The sequence below is a fragment of the Pongo pygmaeus genome, chromosome 20 (genome assembly GCF_028885625.2).
Source record: "Pongo pygmaeus isolate AG05252 chromosome 20, NHGRI_mPonPyg2-v2.0_pri, whole genome shotgun sequence".
NCBI lineage: Eukaryota > Metazoa > Chordata > Mammalia > Primates > Hominidae > Pongo > Pongo pygmaeus.
Genome location: NC_072393.2, coordinates 47,829,820 through 47,846,356, shown reverse-complemented (window position 1 = coordinate 47,846,356; position 16,537 = coordinate 47,829,820). Strand labels below are relative to the sequence as shown.

At 54.1% G+C, this 16,537-nt stretch overlaps 1 protein-coding gene across 1 annotated transcript in view; it reads left to right on the top strand.

Moving 5' to 3' along the window:
• Positions 1-12,645, top strand: part of GRIK5 (glutamate ionotropic receptor kainate type subunit 5) — a 73,233-nt gene extending 60,588 nt beyond the window's left edge. Inside the window, exons 16-20 of the mRNA XM_054463332.2 lie at positions 4,107-4,272; positions 4,972-5,197; positions 7,264-7,392; positions 7,511-7,632; positions 11,667-12,645. Of these exons, the coding sequence (XP_054319307.1) occupies positions 4,107-4,272; positions 4,972-5,197; positions 7,264-7,392; positions 7,511-7,632; positions 11,667-12,095 (1,072 nt within the window). The 3' untranslated portion in view covers positions 12,096-12,645. The remainder of the gene's footprint in view (positions 1-4,106; positions 4,273-4,971; positions 5,198-7,263; positions 7,393-7,510; positions 7,633-11,666) is intronic.
• The last annotated feature ends 3,892 nt before the right edge of the window (positions 12,646-16,537 follow it).

The following is a 16,537-nucleotide window of genomic DNA, read 5'->3' as shown; positions in this document are numbered from 1 at the left end:
GGAGGCTGATGTGGGAGAATTGCTTGGGTCCGGGAGGTTGAGGCTGCAGTGAGCTGTGTTCATGCCTCTCCACCCCAGAGCAAGACCCTGTCTCAAAAACAAAACCAAACCACTAAATGCTTCGTAAGGAAATTTGAAAGTGGGAATATATTTTTTATATTTAGCCACAAATCTACCATTTGAAGAGGGTGCCCTTCACCCCTTCTGGTACATCCACGTTTCTATCTGGTGTTGTGTTTCTTTTACCTGCAGAACTTCCTTTAATGTTTCTTGCTGTGCGGGTCTGCTGGCAATTAATTCTCCCAGCTTTGGTTTTGTATGAAAAATGTGTTAGTGTGTCTTCTTTGAGGGATATTTTTGCCTGCTGTGGAATTCTAGGTTGACAGTTTGTTTTGATTTTTCTTTCAGCATGTTGCATCGTCTTTGGGCTTGCACACTCTCTGACAAGAAGTCAACTGGCACTGTTATCTTTGATTCTCTGAATGTAATATATTTCTCCCCTTCTAGCTGCTTTTAAGATGTTTCTCTTTATTGCTGGTTTTCAGCAATTGATTATAATGTGTCTTGGTGCGTTTTATAAATATGTGTGTTTAGCCTACCTGGGGTTTATGGAGTTTACATCTGCAAGTTTATGGTTTTCATCAAATTTGAAAAGTTGTAGGCCATTACTTCATCAGACTTTTTTTGGTTATCCCTTTCTCTCCTCTCTTTCTGGAACTCCAGTCACATAGGTAAAGCCACTTATTTCTCAAGCCATTGAGGCTCTGTGCTCATTTTCATCACTTTTTCCTTTCTGTGCTTTATTTTGGATAGATTCTATTGCAGTCTTCAAATTCTCTAATCTTTTTATTTTTTTTGAGATGGAGTTCCACTCTTGTTGCCCAGGCTGGAGTGCAGTGGTGTGATCTCAGCTCACAGCAACCTCCACCTCCTGGGTTCAAGCAGTTCTCCTGCCTCAGCCTCCCAAGTAGCTGGGATTACAGGCATGCGCCACCACGCTCAGCCAATTTTGTGTTTTTAGTAGAGACGGGGTTTCTCCATGTTGATCAGGCTGGTGTAGAACCCCTGAGCTCAGGCAGTCCGCCCATGTCGGCCTCCCAAAGTGCTAGAATTACAGGTGTGAGCCACCATGCCTGGCTTTTTTTTTTTTTTTTTGAGACAAAGTCTTACTCTGTTGCCCAGGCTGGAGTGCGGTGGCACAATCTGAGCTCACTGCAACCTCTGCCTCCCAGGTTCAGGCAATTCTCCTGCCTCAGCCTACTGAGTAACTGGGATTACAGGCATGCACCACCACACTTGGCTAATTTTTGTATTTCTAGTAGAGACGGGTTTTCGCCATGTTAGTCAGGCTGGTCACAAACTCCTGAACTCAGGTTATCCTCCCTCCTTGGCCTCCCAAAGTGCTGGGATTACAGGCGTGAGCCACCACGCCCAGCATTTTTTTTTTTTTTTTTAAAGATAAGGTCTCAGCCTGGCCAACATGGCAAACCCTGTCTCTATGAAAAATACAAAAATTAGCTGGGCATGGTGGCGGGTGCCTGTAATCCCAGCTATTCAGGAGGCTGAGGCAGGAGAATCACTTGAACCCGGGAGGCAGAGGTTGCAGTGAGCCGAGATCGCACCATTGCACTCCACCTTCAGCTTGGGACAGAGCGAGACTCCATCTCAAAAAATAAATAAATAAAATAAAAAAATAAAGATAAGGTCTCACTTAGTCGTTCAGACTAGAGTGCAGTGACGACCAGGCTCACTGTAGCCTTAAACTCCTGGCCTCAAGTGATCCTCCCACCTCAGCCTCTCAAGTTGCTGGAACTATAGGCAGGCACCACCACACCCGTCTAATTTTTTTATTTTTCTGTAGAGACAGGGTCTGGCTATGTTGACCAGGCTTATCTCAAAGTCCCAGCCTCAAGTGATCCTCCCACGTCGGCCTCCCAGTGTGCTAGGATTACAGGCATGAGCTACTGTGCCTGGCCCAAATTCCCTCATCTTTTCTGCTGCCAGTGTCTAATCTGTGTAATCCCTTTCAGTAAAATTTTTCTTTCAGATATGTGTATATCATTCTCTAAAAGTTCTGTTCACTTCTTTTTTATGTCTTCTGTTCCTTTCGTTACGTTCATGTTTTTCTTTATACTCTTGAGCATTCTGAATATATTTATAATAGCTGTTTCCATGTCCTTATCTGTTAATTCCATCATCATCTATGTCAATTCTGGGTCTGTTTCGATTGAGTGATTTTTCTCTCAGTTATAGGTCACACTTTCCTGCACCTTTGTTTACCTGGTCCTTTTTTTTTTTTTGAGACAATAGTCTTGCTTTGTTGCCCAGGCCAGAGTGCAGTGGTGATCTCGGTTCACTGCGACCTCCACCTCCTGGATTCCAGCGATTCTCGTGCCTCAGCCTCCCAAGTAGCTGGGATCACAGGCGTGTGCTATCACACCCAGCTAATTTTTGTATTTTTAGTAGAGACGGGGTATTGCCATGTTGGCCAGGTTGTCCTTGAACTCCTGGCCTCAAGCAATCTGCCCACCTCAGCCTCCTAAAATGCTGGGATTACAGGTGTGAGCCACCGTGCCCAAGCTGGTCTTTTTTAAAAAAAATTACGTAATAGGCTGGGCACAGTGGTTCATGCCTGTAATCCCAGCACCTTGGGTGGGTGAGATGGGCAGATCACCTGAGGTCAGGAGTTCAAGGCCAACCTGCTAACATGGTGAAACCCCATCTCTACTAAAAATACAAACATTAGTCAGGCGTGCTGGCAGGTGCCTGTAATCCCTACTACTCAGGAAGCTGAGGTGGGAGAATCACTTGAACCCGGGAGTGGCCAAGATCACACCACTGCACTCCAGCCTGGGTGACAGAGTGAGACTCTGTCTAAAAAAAAAAAAAATACATAACAGACATTGTTTACATTGCTGAATATATTTCTTTAAAGAGTATTAGAGACTTTTTCTGGAATCAAGTTACTTGTGAATTACTTTGATACTTCTAGGCCTGTTTTTAAGCTCTTTTAGTGCAGCTTTAGCATTGCCTTTATTCTAGGGCTAATTTAACCTGTTTCTAGTATGTTACACTTTTGGATCTCTACTGAATGTCTCATGTATTCAATGAAATCTTTCTATTCTGGCTGCAGGGAGCTCAAAAGACTCTCAGCCCTGTGTCAACTCTAAGAATTGTTCTCTCCTTGAAAGTTGCTCTTATCCAGCCCCACAGAGTTTCACCCCATGCATGCACAGATTGATATTCAGCCAAAGACTCAAGGGGACCACCAGTTTCTGAACCCTCTCTCTCTTTGCAGCTCCCTCCTCTCAGGCACTCTATCCCCCAAATTCCAGCCATCTTGGCCTGCCTGATCACCAGTCTCCGTCTCTGCAACTCAGCAGGATTGCTGAGCTGTTTGGGCTTCCCTTCCTATAAATTAAATCCAGCCAAGCAGCCTAGACAATGATAAGACTCATTTTGTTTCTCTTCTCAGGGATCACAGTTCTATGATGCCTGTTGTCCTATGTCTTTAAATAGTTTCCTGGCCGGGTGTGGTTGCTCACACCTGTAATCCCAGCACTTTGGGAGGCTGAGGCAGGTGGATCACCTGAGGTCAGGAGTTCGAGACCAGCCTGGCCAACATGGTGAAACCCCGTCTCTGCTAAAAATACAAAAATTAGCTGGACGTGATGGCGGGCACCTGTCATCTCAGCTACTTGGGAGGCTGAGGCAGGAGAATCACTTGAGCCCCAAAGGTAGAGGTTGCAGTGAGCTGAGATCGTGCCACTGCACTCCATCCTGGCCGACAGAGCAAGATCTGTCACAAAAAAAAAAAAAGAAAAAAATTTCCTGTATTCTATCCAGCTCTTTAGCTGTTTATGGTGGGAGGGTATTTCCAGACCATATTACTCTTTTATATCTGGAAGTAGAAGTCTCCGGATGCAATATTTACAACCAGGAAGTCTGGCTTCAGAATCCACACTCCCCACTTCTGCACCCAGCAGTCACTGAGCCTTCCAGATGCTGGGGTCACTTGGGAGGGGCACCACCAATGGGGGGCATGGCCACGGGGACAGGTCGGCAGGGGTGACTCCAGCCTGTGGCTAACCCCTCCTTCCCTTCAGGTGGGCCTTCACCTTGATCATCATCTCCTCCTACACGGCCAACCTGGCCGCCTTCCTCACCGTGCAGCGCATGGAGGTGCCTGTGGAGTCGGCCGATGACCTGGCAGATCAGACCAACATCGAGTATGGCACCATCCACGCTGGCTCCACCATGACCTTCTTCCAGGTGGGGCCACCAGAACCTCTCAGTCGTGGTGTTGGGATCCCTGCCATATAAAGCAGCTCAGGATGGGTCTGGGTAGGGTCTCCTGGGTCAGAGGGACTGATTGTCAGTGACAGCCTGGAGGCTGGGGAGCAGAAAACACACTTGTGCTGTCATGGGGCTCTTAGCTGGCTGGCTAGGGAACTGGGGAATGGGGGCAGGGAGGCATATGTGGTATCAAGTGTCAATGTCATATGGGCCAAATGGGATCAAGGAGGCTGCTGGAAGGGTCGGGACCAGGAATATGGGCTGACAGAGAGAAAGGAAGGCCCTTCAAGGTGAAAAGTGCTTGATCCTTTGTATTTTGGGGTGGTGGGAAAGAAAGAAAAGGAAAGCAAGCTTGGCAGGGAGGTCCTAGTGGTCTAAAGGAGGCCTGAGTTGGGCAGGGGCCACTGGCTGGAGGGTTAAGGGGGAGGAGGTGGAGGTGCACTCACCGGGCCCCCAGGTGGGTGGTGGGCCCAGCGGCTGTGGGGATGACTTGGACCTGGCCTGGATAGTTTGTCTGTCTCATCTCTCTCCTCTGCCTTTGGCTCTTTCTGTCTTCCTTTGATCACCTTGCATTCTCCTGGGTTGAAGGAGACTTCCTGGAGGATGGGAAGGGCTCGGGGAAAGGAAGTGGCTGGAAAGACCCTCCCATCTTCCCCTTGTGCTCCCCCTGCCCAGAATTCACGGTACCAAACGTACCAGCGCATGTGGAACTACATGCAGTCGAAGCAGCCCAGCGTGTTTGTCAAGAGCACAGAAGAGGGCATTGCCCGCGTCCTCAACTCCCGCTACGCCTTCCTGCTTGAGTCCACCATGAACGAGTACCACCGGCGCCTCAACTGCAACCTCACCCAGATCGGGGGACTCCTTGACACCAAGGGCTACGGCATCGGCATGCCGCTGGGTACGGCACAGCGCGGTGTGGAACACAGCAGGGCCATGGGCATCCAAAACCACCTGTGAGCTGGCCCAGGACCGGGTCAGGCACCCCCGAGGCAGGCTGGGTGTGTTGCATGTGGCCTCCTGGCTGTATGGTCTTGGGCAGGCGACATCACCATCCTGAGCCTCTGCGCCCTCAACCTGCAAAACCAGGCCTAGCAGCAATCCAGCTCTCCCAGAGCTGTTGGGAGAATTCAGTGAGACTGTGTGTACAATTCAGTATATGTGGGTGATGGGGCTTGCTGTCTTCCCCCAAGGGCCCTGTGGGGGTGAGGACCTGGTCTTATTTGTTTCCTATTTCTTGCATAAAACCTATAGCCTGGCTCAGAGCAGGTGCTTGAAAAATGCTTGTAAGATGGATGGGAAGGATGGAAGGATCTGGTAGGGAGACTTGTATGTGCCTATTTATATTTCAGAACACGTTTGGTGTTTTTTTTTTTTTTTTTTTTTTTGAGACAGAGTCTTGCTCTGTCGCCCGCCTTGGCCTCCCAAAGTGTAGGGATTACAGGTATGAGCCACCTCGTGTGGCCCAGGACATGTTTTTCCAGGACTCAGTGCTGGAACTCACGACCAAATTGTCACCAAATATTGGCATTTTGGCTTTTAAAATCATCTATGTACTGATGATGCCTGTATCAGTTATCTATTACTGCACAGCAAATTGCCCCAGATCTTAGCAGCTTTGTAGGTGAGTCGGTGCCAGGGAAGCAGTGTAGCTTGGTGCTTGGAGGACAGGCTCAGGAGTCACACCAACCTGGATTCAAATCCCAGTTCCGGCTGGCCACTGTGGTTTATGCCTATAATCCCAGTGCTTTGGGAGGCCAAGTCAGAAGGATCACTTGAACCTAAGCGTTTGAGACCAGCTTGGGCAATATAGCAAGGCCCTGTCTCTACAAAAAATTAAAAAATTAGCCAGGTATGGTATGCACCTGTAGTCTCAGCTACAGGCTGAAGTAGGAGGATCGCTTGAGCCCAGGAAGTGGAGGTGGCAGTGAACAATGATCGTGCCACCGTATGCCAGCCTGGGTAACCAAGTGAAATTCTGTCAAAAAAAAAGAAAGAAAGAAATCTCAGTTTCCTCCCTGACTCAGTGCACAGCCTTAAGCAAGTGTATCACTTTCGTCATTCAGAAACACTTGCCTCAGGTGGGATACCTGCCCCACAGGATCATCATAATACCTGAATAAACCCAGGGTCTGGCACACAGTTGGTGCCTGGTAGATATTAATCACTTTCACCTGCCCATGTCTCTGGTTCTGTGGTAGTTGGTCAGGAAGTATCTTGGTCAATGAAGAAATAAGTATAGAATAGGGTGTGTGGGGTGTTGAAGCCCAAGGATGGCTTAAGGGCAGGACCTGAGGGTGGGGAGGAGAGGTGGTCCAGGGAGAGGTGTGGATGGGGATTCGTCTGGTGTCCTACTGCATGCCAAGTCCTGCACTGGATGCTAGGATACCCTGGCGGGGCTGCAGACGACAGATGATAAACACATAGCCATATAATACAGTGTTAGGTGGTGACAGCTGCTCCAAAGTAAATTAAAGGGAAGACACTGATGGAGTGGGGGGCTTGGTGCCATTTTAAATAAAGTCGTCAGAATAGACTCCCTGGGGAGCCAGCATGTGGGCAGAGACCTGGATGAAGTGCAGAGAGGGACATTCCAGGCAGAGGCAAAGGTCCTAAGACAGGACTGTGTGTGATGGATTCGGGGAGCAGCCAGGAGGCTGATGAGGCTGGAGCTGAGAGCCGTGGGGGTGAGGGTGTCTGAGAGTGGCCGAGGGGAGGAGCTTGCAACAGGCAGCCATGGAGAGTCCTGAGCACAGGAAAGGCATGGCTTCTGACTCTTCCTAACACTGTCTTTCTGGCTGCTGTGTTGAGAGGAGACTGGGCGGGGGGTGAGGAGAGGCCGCAGGGAAGACCCCGGGCATGCGGTAGAGGCGGGGGAAGGCCGTGGTGAGGGCATAGTTTGGGGTTTGGGGCGGGCAGGGCTGCGGGGCCCCGATGGCTGGTCCAGCCCCTTGTGTGCCCGCCCAGGCTCCCCATTCCGGGATGAGATCACACTGGCCATCCTGCAGCTTCAGGAGAACAACCGGCTGGAGATCCTGAAGCGCAAGTGGTGGGAGGGGGGCCGGTGCCCCAAGGAGGAGGACCATCGAGCTAAAGGTCAGCTCCCGCGTGTGGTGTCCCCTTCCCACAGCCCCCTCCCAGCCCCCTTCCCACACAGCCCCAACTCCATGGCTCCCCAACTCCCTTCGCCCCCCCAACTCCCTTTGCCCCCCAGGTTTGGGCATGGAGAACATTGGCGGCATTTTTGTCGTGCTCATCTGTGGCCTCATCATTGCTGTCTTCGTGGCAGTCATGGAATTCATATGGTCCACACGGAGGTCAGCTGAGTCCGAGGAGGTGAGGAGGCTGGGGGTGGGGGTGGGCAGGAACAGGGACCCCCGGGGGCTGAGGTGTGTGAAGAGTGTGGCATTGGGAGCCATACCTGGAGGGTGGTGGGGATCGCGAGAAGGGGGCAGAGGAATGCAGGAGGTGGGGAAGTAAGAGAGCTGATGGGGCCAGAGAATCAGCGCGTGAGGAAGAACAGGAGGGAAAGTAGGCACAGGGAGCGATGACGATGCAGGGAGAGGAGGTGAGGGACAGGATGTGGGGAGCCACAGAGGCAGAAAAGCAAGAAGAAATAAGAAGAGAAACAGGGCCAAGTGCGGTGGCTCACACCTGTAGTCCCAGCACTTTGGGAGGCCTAGGCGGGCGGATCACTTGAGGTCAGGAGTTCAAGATCAGCCTGGCCAACATGGTGAAACCCCATTTCTACTAAAAATACAAAAATTAGCCGGTGGTGGTGCACACCTGTAATGCCAGCTACTCGGGAGGCTGAGATGGGAGGATCACTTGAACCCGGGAGGTGGAGATTGCAGTAAGCTGAGATTGCACCACTGCACTCCAGCCTGGGTGACAGAGGGAACCGGAAGAGGACACAGCCCTGGACTGGTCCCACACTGTGTTCAGGAGGGCTGCTTCCGTGTCCCTGGGGGCCGCCCAGCAACACCCCTGCATTTCCAGACCCATTCGTGCTCTTGCACCCCTGGACTGCTGGTTCCCTGCTTCCCCTCTCTCTGTCAGCCTCCAGCCCTTCCTCCCCCTCCTCACATCCAGCAGCTGACCTTACATCTACTCCCCAGACCCCGGCTCTGCATCCAGGTGCCTGCCAGTGTTCTGCACTTGGCCCGAGGACTGCTCTGAAGGAGCCGTCCATGCTGCTAGTAAAGGTGCCCTCCACCCGTGTCCAGGTTGCCTTCCCAAGGACATCCCTCCAGCAAGTCTGTCCTTTCCTCCTGCAGCATCAGTTGTTCTCTCTTTATTGGATTCAGGCCACCAACATACAAATATGCTGTCATTTCTCCATTCTTAAAGAAACCCTCTCCTGACCTCACTTTCCCTCCCAGCCACTGCCCACTTTCTCCCCTTCTCTTTACAGCCTTGGCAGTGGTGGGGGGGTCTCCCTGCTGCTTCCAGTTTCTTCTTTCCTCCCATTTCCTCTTGCCCCCACTCCAGTCTGGCATCTGTCCCTGCCACTCCACCGAAGCCACTCTTGTCACCAGCAACTTCCATGTCTGAAATCCCAGGTCTCAGGCCTCATGTATATGAGGTAGCAATGGGCTTCGGCACAGCCAGTCACTCTCAATCCTCAAAGCCCCTTCTTCCCCTTCTCCCACCTCTCCGGTCACTCCGTCCCAGGATCCCTCGTTGAGTTCCTCTTTCTCCCCAGGCTCTGTTTGTTGTGGGGCTCCAGGGCTCAGTCCTTAGACTGCTTCTCTTCTCAGTCTTTCTCCACTTCTTCAGTGATCCCACCAGCCAAATGGCTCTTAAGACCCCCTATGTGCTGGTGACTCTTATGTTAGTTATCTGTTGCTATCATAACAAATGACCTTAACAGCTTTTAAAAAGCCAGCTTCCATTGGTTCACAGTTTCTGTGGGTCCAGAGCCTGGGAGCAGCTTAGCTGGATGTTTCTGGCTGCCATGGGTCTCTGATGAGGTCATAGTCATGTTTTTTGGGCCAGACTGCTGTGGTCTGAAGGCTCAACAAAGGGTGGAGGGTTCCGTTCTAAGATGGCTCACTGTCCCAAATGTCCCCATGGGATTTTAGTTTCTGGAGGTGGCCAAGTGACAACATGGAGAGACCAATTTCATTGAAAGATGATTTTTGCCCAGGTGTGGTGGCTCACGCCTGTAATCCAAGCACTTTGGGAGGCTGAGGAGGGCAGATCACGTGAGGCCAGGAGTTCAAGACCAGCATGGCCAACATGGTGAAACCCTGTCTCTACTGAAAACACAAAAATTAGCCAGGCGTGGTGGTGCACACCTGTAGTCCCAACTACTCAGGAGGCTGAGACAGGAGAATTACTTGAATCCGGGAGGTGGAGGTTGCAGTGAGCCGAGATTGCACCACTGCCCTCCAGCCTGGGTGACAGAGTGAGACTATCTCAAAAAGAAACAGAAAGAAAAATTATTTTTATTCCTTAACATTTCCCAGGAGAAGGGGAAACAGCTTACGATTGACCAGTTTGGATAATGTCAGTGGACTCTGGGCTACAGGGGCTGTCCCTACTTATCTGGTACCTGGCCCCGGGTTGATTTAGGTCAGGAAGAATATTGACTTGGTATGTGAGAGTTAGGTAAAGGGGGAGGTTGGAGGTATAGACTCGGGATTGGTTGGTTTGCACATGAAAGGCAGCTGAGCCCTCTGCTATCTCTAAGGCTTGGCTAGTTCTGGGAGGGGTAGTCTCTCCCCAGCCTGCAAGATGTTTAAAGTGTCAAAACATCCTGAGACACAGAAAATAAAAAACATGATGAATACACTCACATGGCAGTTGGCAGGAGGCCTCAGTTCCTCAAACAAGGACCTCTCCAAGGACTGCTTGAGTGTCCTCACACCATGGCAGCTGAGATCCCCCAGGGCGAGTGATCAGAGAGAGCAAGGCGGAAGCAGAATGTGCAATGGCCGAACCTTATTCTGTTGGTCACACAGACCAGCTCTGATACAGTGTCAGAGGGGATTACACAGGGGCGTGGATGTGGGAGGTGGGATCTTGAAAGCTGCCTGCCTTAACCCACAAATATGTGTCTCCCCTGAAGCCAAGGTCTGCAACTTCAGCTCCACACTTGGTATCTCCACTTGGATATCTGATAGGTGTGCACGTGACGCGATGTGTCCAACATTGGGCTTCTGCCCACCTGTGAGGCAATTTGGTCCTTCCACTTGCTCGGGCCAAAATATTGGAGCTTTCTTTCACTATTCTCTCTCTTCCATGCCCCGTATCTGATCTCTTAGCAGATCCTATTGGCTCCACCTTCAGAATATGTCCAGAATCCAGCCCCTTCTCAGATCGCTCTGGTCCAGCCACCCCTATCTCCTGCCCAGGTTATTGTCATAGCTTCCTCCATGGGCTTCCTGCTCTTGCCTTGGCGTCCCTACAATCTGTTCTCAACACAGAGTGATCCTATGAAAACACAGCACTCCTCTACCTAAAGCTCTCCAATGATTCCCGTCTGACTCTTCCATTCTGATTTTGAGAATGAAAGCCAAAAGTCCTTCCAGTGGTTTATGGGCCTTACCAGAGCTGGCCGCCACTGCTCCTTTGACCTCATTTCCCTGTCTTCCCTGTGCACGCTCCCCTCCAGCCACGCTGACCTGCTTGCAGTGCCTCAGACGTGCCAAGTCACTCCCACCTGGGCGCTTTGGCCCTGCCCGGTTATCTGTCCAGCACGCTGGCCTCCCAGGTCTCCACGTGGCTAACCCTGTCTTTATTTAAGGATCCTTCTCTCAGTGAGGTCTTCCTTGACTGTCCTGTCTCAGAATTCATCATCACTCCCTACCCATACACTTTAGGCCTCTTCCCGATTTTCTTTCTTTCCAAAGCACTCACCACGCCTAACACACTACATACATGTCTGTTATCTTCTGTCTCTGCACACTTGAGCATAACCTCCACGAGGGCTGGGACTTCTGTCTGTTTCCTTCTCTGCCATATCCCCAGTGCCCAGAACAGTGCCGGGCACACAGCAGGCCACAGGTAAATATGCCTTGCAATAATGAACGCATGGATGAGGGGCAGAGGATGGGAAATCAGGAGGGAAGAACTGGAGAAAATTTAGAGACAGTGAAAAGACCAGAGGGAAGTTGGAAGGTGAAGGGCAGATTCAGGAACAAACGCAGAGAAGAATGGAGACATTGAAGATAAGTGAGGACAGGTGGAGAGGGGAGGCAGAAAACACGGGGGAGATAAAGGGAAGAGAAGTGGGAAGGGAAGCGAGGGCAGAAGGAAGAAAGACCGGGGCGAGGAAAGGAGGAGGAGGAGTGGGATGTGGAGAGGGGTTGGGGGAGGCGGGAGGCGGACTGCGCCGGGACGGTGACCGCCCGCGCCGCCCCCAGGTGTCGGTGTGCCAGGAGATGCTGCAGGAGCTGCGCCACGCCGTTTCTTGCCGCAAGACGTCGCGTTCCCGCCGGCGCCGACGCCCGGGTGGCCCGAGCCGGGCCCTGCTGTCACTGCGCGCGGTCCGCGAGATGCGCCTCAGCAACGGCAAGCTCTACTCGGCCGGCGCGGGCGGGGATGCGGGCGGCGCGCACGGGGGCCCGCAGCGCCTCCTGGACGACCCGGGGCCCCCCAGCGGAGCCCGACCCGCCGTCCCCACCCCCTGCACCCACGTGCGCGTCTGCCAGGAGTGCCGGCGCATCCAGGCGCTGCGGGCCTCGGGGGCCGGCGCGCCTCCGCGTGGCCTGGGCGCCCCCGCCGAAGCCACCAGCCCGCCCCGGCCGCGGCCTGGCCCCGCCGGCCCCCGGGAGCTGGCGGAGCACGAGTGACCACGGGCGGGGCTGTGCGGGCGCCCGGACTGACAGCAGGGACGGGGCCCGCCCCAGGCCCCAACAGTCTCCGCTCCCGCAGCGGGCGCGGGACAGGACTTGTGCGCCGGCGCCCCGGACGCCGCGATTTTGCCTTTGGTTCCCGGTGAAGTCCCAGGCCCGGCTCTGGAGCCCGCCTGCGCCCCCCAGTGGACTCGCGAGAGGGTGCCGCGGGCGAGAAGGGCGCAGGAACCGAGGACTCCAGGGGCTGGCGACTTCGGGGGCCGCTCTGGGAAGCGGAAAGCAGTCAGCGGAGAGGACCCCATTCTGGGACTGCTCAGGCTCCCCAAGACTTGACGCAGCCCCCCACGCTTCTGGAGGTGGGGAGGGCCTCTGGACAGATGGGTGTCCCCTGGTGCCCCTCCACTCTTCTCTTCCTCTCTTTTTTGGGGGGAGAAACCTCGGAATTTCTATGAGACCTCCCCCAGGGAGGGGGTCAATTGGGCCCCCATCCCTCCCCTTGCCACATCTCAGCCCCTGTTGGAATAAAAAAAAGAACAAAACCCCAGAACTGGGGATACCGTCTCTCATTTCCTGGGGGTGTGAGGGCTTTGGAGGCTTGGGTCCCCGGGGCACCTGCTGAGAACCAGAGTGAGCCTCGATGGTTACTTCCATGCTCTCTCCACCCTCAGCCGTGCCCACAGGCTGCAGGCCAGCCCGGGTCCCAGCAGCTGGCCCCTCTCCACTGACCTTCTCTCAGGACAGAGGGAGGCTGCGACAGAGACCCTGAGACAGATGGAGAGATGCAGGGATCTGGAGACGCGGAGACACCGGAAGCGGAGACACAGAAAGAGAGCAGATGGGGCTGGGGGAGGGGAGGGCCAGTGAGCTGTTGAGTGTGGCCCTGCCTGGGGTGGCGAGTGTGTGCCTGGGCCGGGGTGATTCAGTGACGTTGTGATCGTGTGTGCACGCATCCGCGAGGCCATCTTCAACTGTCTGTGACTGTGACCCCGTGTTTCTGTTGAAAATGTACCTCCCCAGCCCCAAGAGAGGAAGTGAGGAATCCCAGTAGACTGGGGGGTGGGCGGGCGGGCAGGGGTGGGAGAGGCTGAAGGGCTGATGGCGCAGGAGAAAGGTGGGTCCGCCTTCTGTCCCCGCCCTCCCTCGCCCCGCCGGAGGTTTCTGTGGAAACTGCAGCTGAGGAAGGACGAGTGAAGGTCACACAGCAAGAGCCAAAACGAGGCCGAGCAGAAAGGGAGAGATGGAGGGATGGCGAGAGACAGAGATGGGGAGAGACAACGAAGGGGGCAGAGTGGGCGGGAGGGGGATGGGGAGAGAGAGCTAGAGGACACAGAGCCGGCGAGACAGGGAGAGAGGCTGGGTGAGGTGAGAGAAGACTGGAGAAAGAATAGAGGGCTGAGACTAGAGGTGAAGCGGGAGGGTAAGAGACACCCGGAGTTGGGGTGAGAGACAGGAAGCCATAAAAAACTAAATGGAGCCTGGAGGGGGCTGGAACGGAGAGGAAAGCCTGACTGGAAGGGTCCCAGAGAGAGCGAGGCTGGGCCCGTCCCTGGGCGGCGGCCCGGGGCTTGGGAGCTGTCCGTTCAGCACCCAGTTGGCCAGCCTGAGCCCAGCGCGCCCGACTTCCCTCCAGGGCCCGCCTGCCCTGCGCAGTCCTGGCAGGCCGGCCACACCCTGGGAGACCCCTCCCCGCACACAGCGCCCCCCGTCGCCACCCGTCCCCTTCTGCGTCTCAGACCCTAGTTGCGTGCCCCTCGGACAGGTGTGGGGGCGGGCACCAGCCTCTCTCTGTTGTCTCGCATCTGTCTCCACGTCTCTTACACACTCCAATCAATGTCTCTGCCGTTGGGCCGGACTCTCTGTCGAGGTGACTAGAACATGATTACAGACATTTCTGGTTTCTCCCCCTTCTCTGTCCCAGTGCCTCTAGGCCAATTCCCTCTGGGGTCTCCCCAATTTCTGAGTCCCCGGTCCTCTACCAGGTTTCTGCTCAGGGTCTCCCCCTGGCCTTTATCTCTGAGTCTCCCTAGTTTACCAAGCCTGTCTCTGCCTGACTGTCTACGTCCCTCTGTCTCTGTCACCTTCACTGAACTCTTCTGTTGCTCTGTCTCCGTGTTCTCATCTCTGCGTCTGCCAATCTCTCTCTCTGTCTTTTTCAATCTGTCAGTATCTGCCTCTCTCTGGTTCTGGGCTGCCTGTCTGTTTCTCCCCCTGTGTCTCTCCTTCCGCCTCTCACATCTAGCTCCCCTATCCCCCTTTATCCCTGTGACCTTCCCAGGTCTTCCCTTCTCACCGCCCCCCCTACTTCTGCAGAGCCTCACCGGGAGCACGATGCACAGTCATCAGTCTCATCAGGCTTGTGCCTGAGGAGAGAGTGCATGAGGGGGGACGTGAGCTTGTGTCTGAGGTGGGATGGGAAGGCCTCGAGGCCTCCCCCGGCCCAGCTGGAGAGCAAGAGCAGACAGAGCCTAGAAACTCCTGGAATCCAGGCCTCCCCCACCTCCCCAGGCTTCTCTGTCTCCCCAATCCCATTCTTGATGGCCCAGGCCCATGCCTCTAGGCCAAGCTGTTAAGAGAAGGAAAGGTGGATATGTTGATAGGCTCTCCCTCCCCCAGGAAGAGGGCAGAGTTGGGGAGGGGGCATCTGGGGGCGAGGCATCTGGGTTAAAAGATGTGGCTCCTCCCCCTTTCCCAGTCTCCATGGCAACAGCCCAGTCTGCAGGCCCAACCTCCTTTGCTGCAGAAGCAGCCTCCCTGTTACCATGGCAACAAAGGACAGCGAGAAAGATGGGGATGGGTCAGAGGACAGGATTGGGATGGGACTCTGGGCACTGGGGAAAGCCCCCATTCACTCTCTGGCCCTGTCTCTGTCCGTATGCTGTGGCTCTGAATCTCTGTGTTTCTGTGCCTCTCTCTGGCCTTCAGCCTTTCACACATTTCCCTGCACCAGGTCCTCGACCTTCACCCACCCACCCTCATACACCAAGCTCACTCCCTGTCCCTTGCCTGTGTCCCCCACATCTCCTATCCCATAGGTGGAAAGGATACCCACATTCTGAGAAAGCTACAAGGTCAAATGCTCTCTGTCTGTCTCTCTCTCTTCCCCTTCTACCATCCCCAGGGAGAGTCTGGGGTGTGCTTCATAGAACAAAGTGGTGTTGGAATGAGTGGGGAGGCCTCAACTTCTTGGCTCTAGTGGGGTGGCTGATGGAGTGTTGTGTGTCGGCGGCAGGCCTGGGGTGTGGGTGCCGGCTGTGTGTCTGTGTGTGTACATATACTGTGACGAGGTACGTGTGTCATGTGGGTGACGGCGTTGGGGTGTGTTTAGAGGTGCAACAAAGATGTCTGCGATAGTGCTGCAATAACGTGATGTGTGTATGTGTGGGAGGTGTGTGGGTGTCGCGTGACTTCTGTTTGAATTATTGTGCTATGTGTAAGTGTGTGCACCTTTTTGTCTGTCATTCACAGTTAGCATTGGCAACTTTGCACTGTGGGCCGTTGCTCATGCCCAGACATACTGGGGAGCAGTGTGTGTGAGGATGTGTGCGACATTATGGGATCATGCCACGATGTCCACAAAGGCTGATGTAGTGTGTCTGGAGGCAGTGTGAGGCCTGTGCATGTGTGATGGTGCTGAGTGCAGGTGTGTGTTGGTTTATGGGTTGCACAATGTGGGTTTCTATATGAGATGGTGGGAGGTCAGGTGTGGTAGAGTGTGTGATGTGTGAGTCTGTGATTTTCTGAGTGTCCGTGTTAGTCTGCACAGCACTTTGTGGCTGTGATTGTGATTCTCTTGTGGTGTGATGGGTGTGTAAAATGTGTGCCCTATGTGTGTTTCACTCCTATATGTTTGAGACTCTGTGTGTGATGGGGTAGTGGTATGTGTGTGAGGGTACATGCTGGCATGTGGTGGGATATGAGTGCAACCCTGTGGTGTGTGCGTGTCCCCAGCATCTGGGCTGTCAGTGTGATGGTCCTGTGTAACTGTGACGCTGGGCATTTTCTGGGCCTCCTGGGGCCATCCTCCACCGTGTTGTGTCTCCCGTGTACCCTGTGCGGTTGTGGCTCATTGGATAGCTCAGGCGTAGTGGGGGGGCACCCACAGTGAGGGAATCTCAGGGCTCCTCCCTCCAGCACCCCTCCTCAATTGCAGGGCCTTGCTTGCTCTCTTGTGTTCCCCTCCAACTTCCCCTCTTGCAGGGCCCTCTCCCTTAACAGCACTACCCCTCACCGTCTCCAGGGGCCCTGGTGCCACACTGCAGTGATTCACCGGGCTTTCCTCCCACCCCGTGTCACTACTCGCCCCCCAACCCCCAGCGTACCCTTCTCGGTGGTGGCACACCCCCACAATAAGAGGATTTCCGGGGTTCTCTTTCCCTGAGCGCCCCTTCTTGGAGGCCCTACTCCATATTGAGGAGGTCTCCAAGTCCCCTATTGCGGGG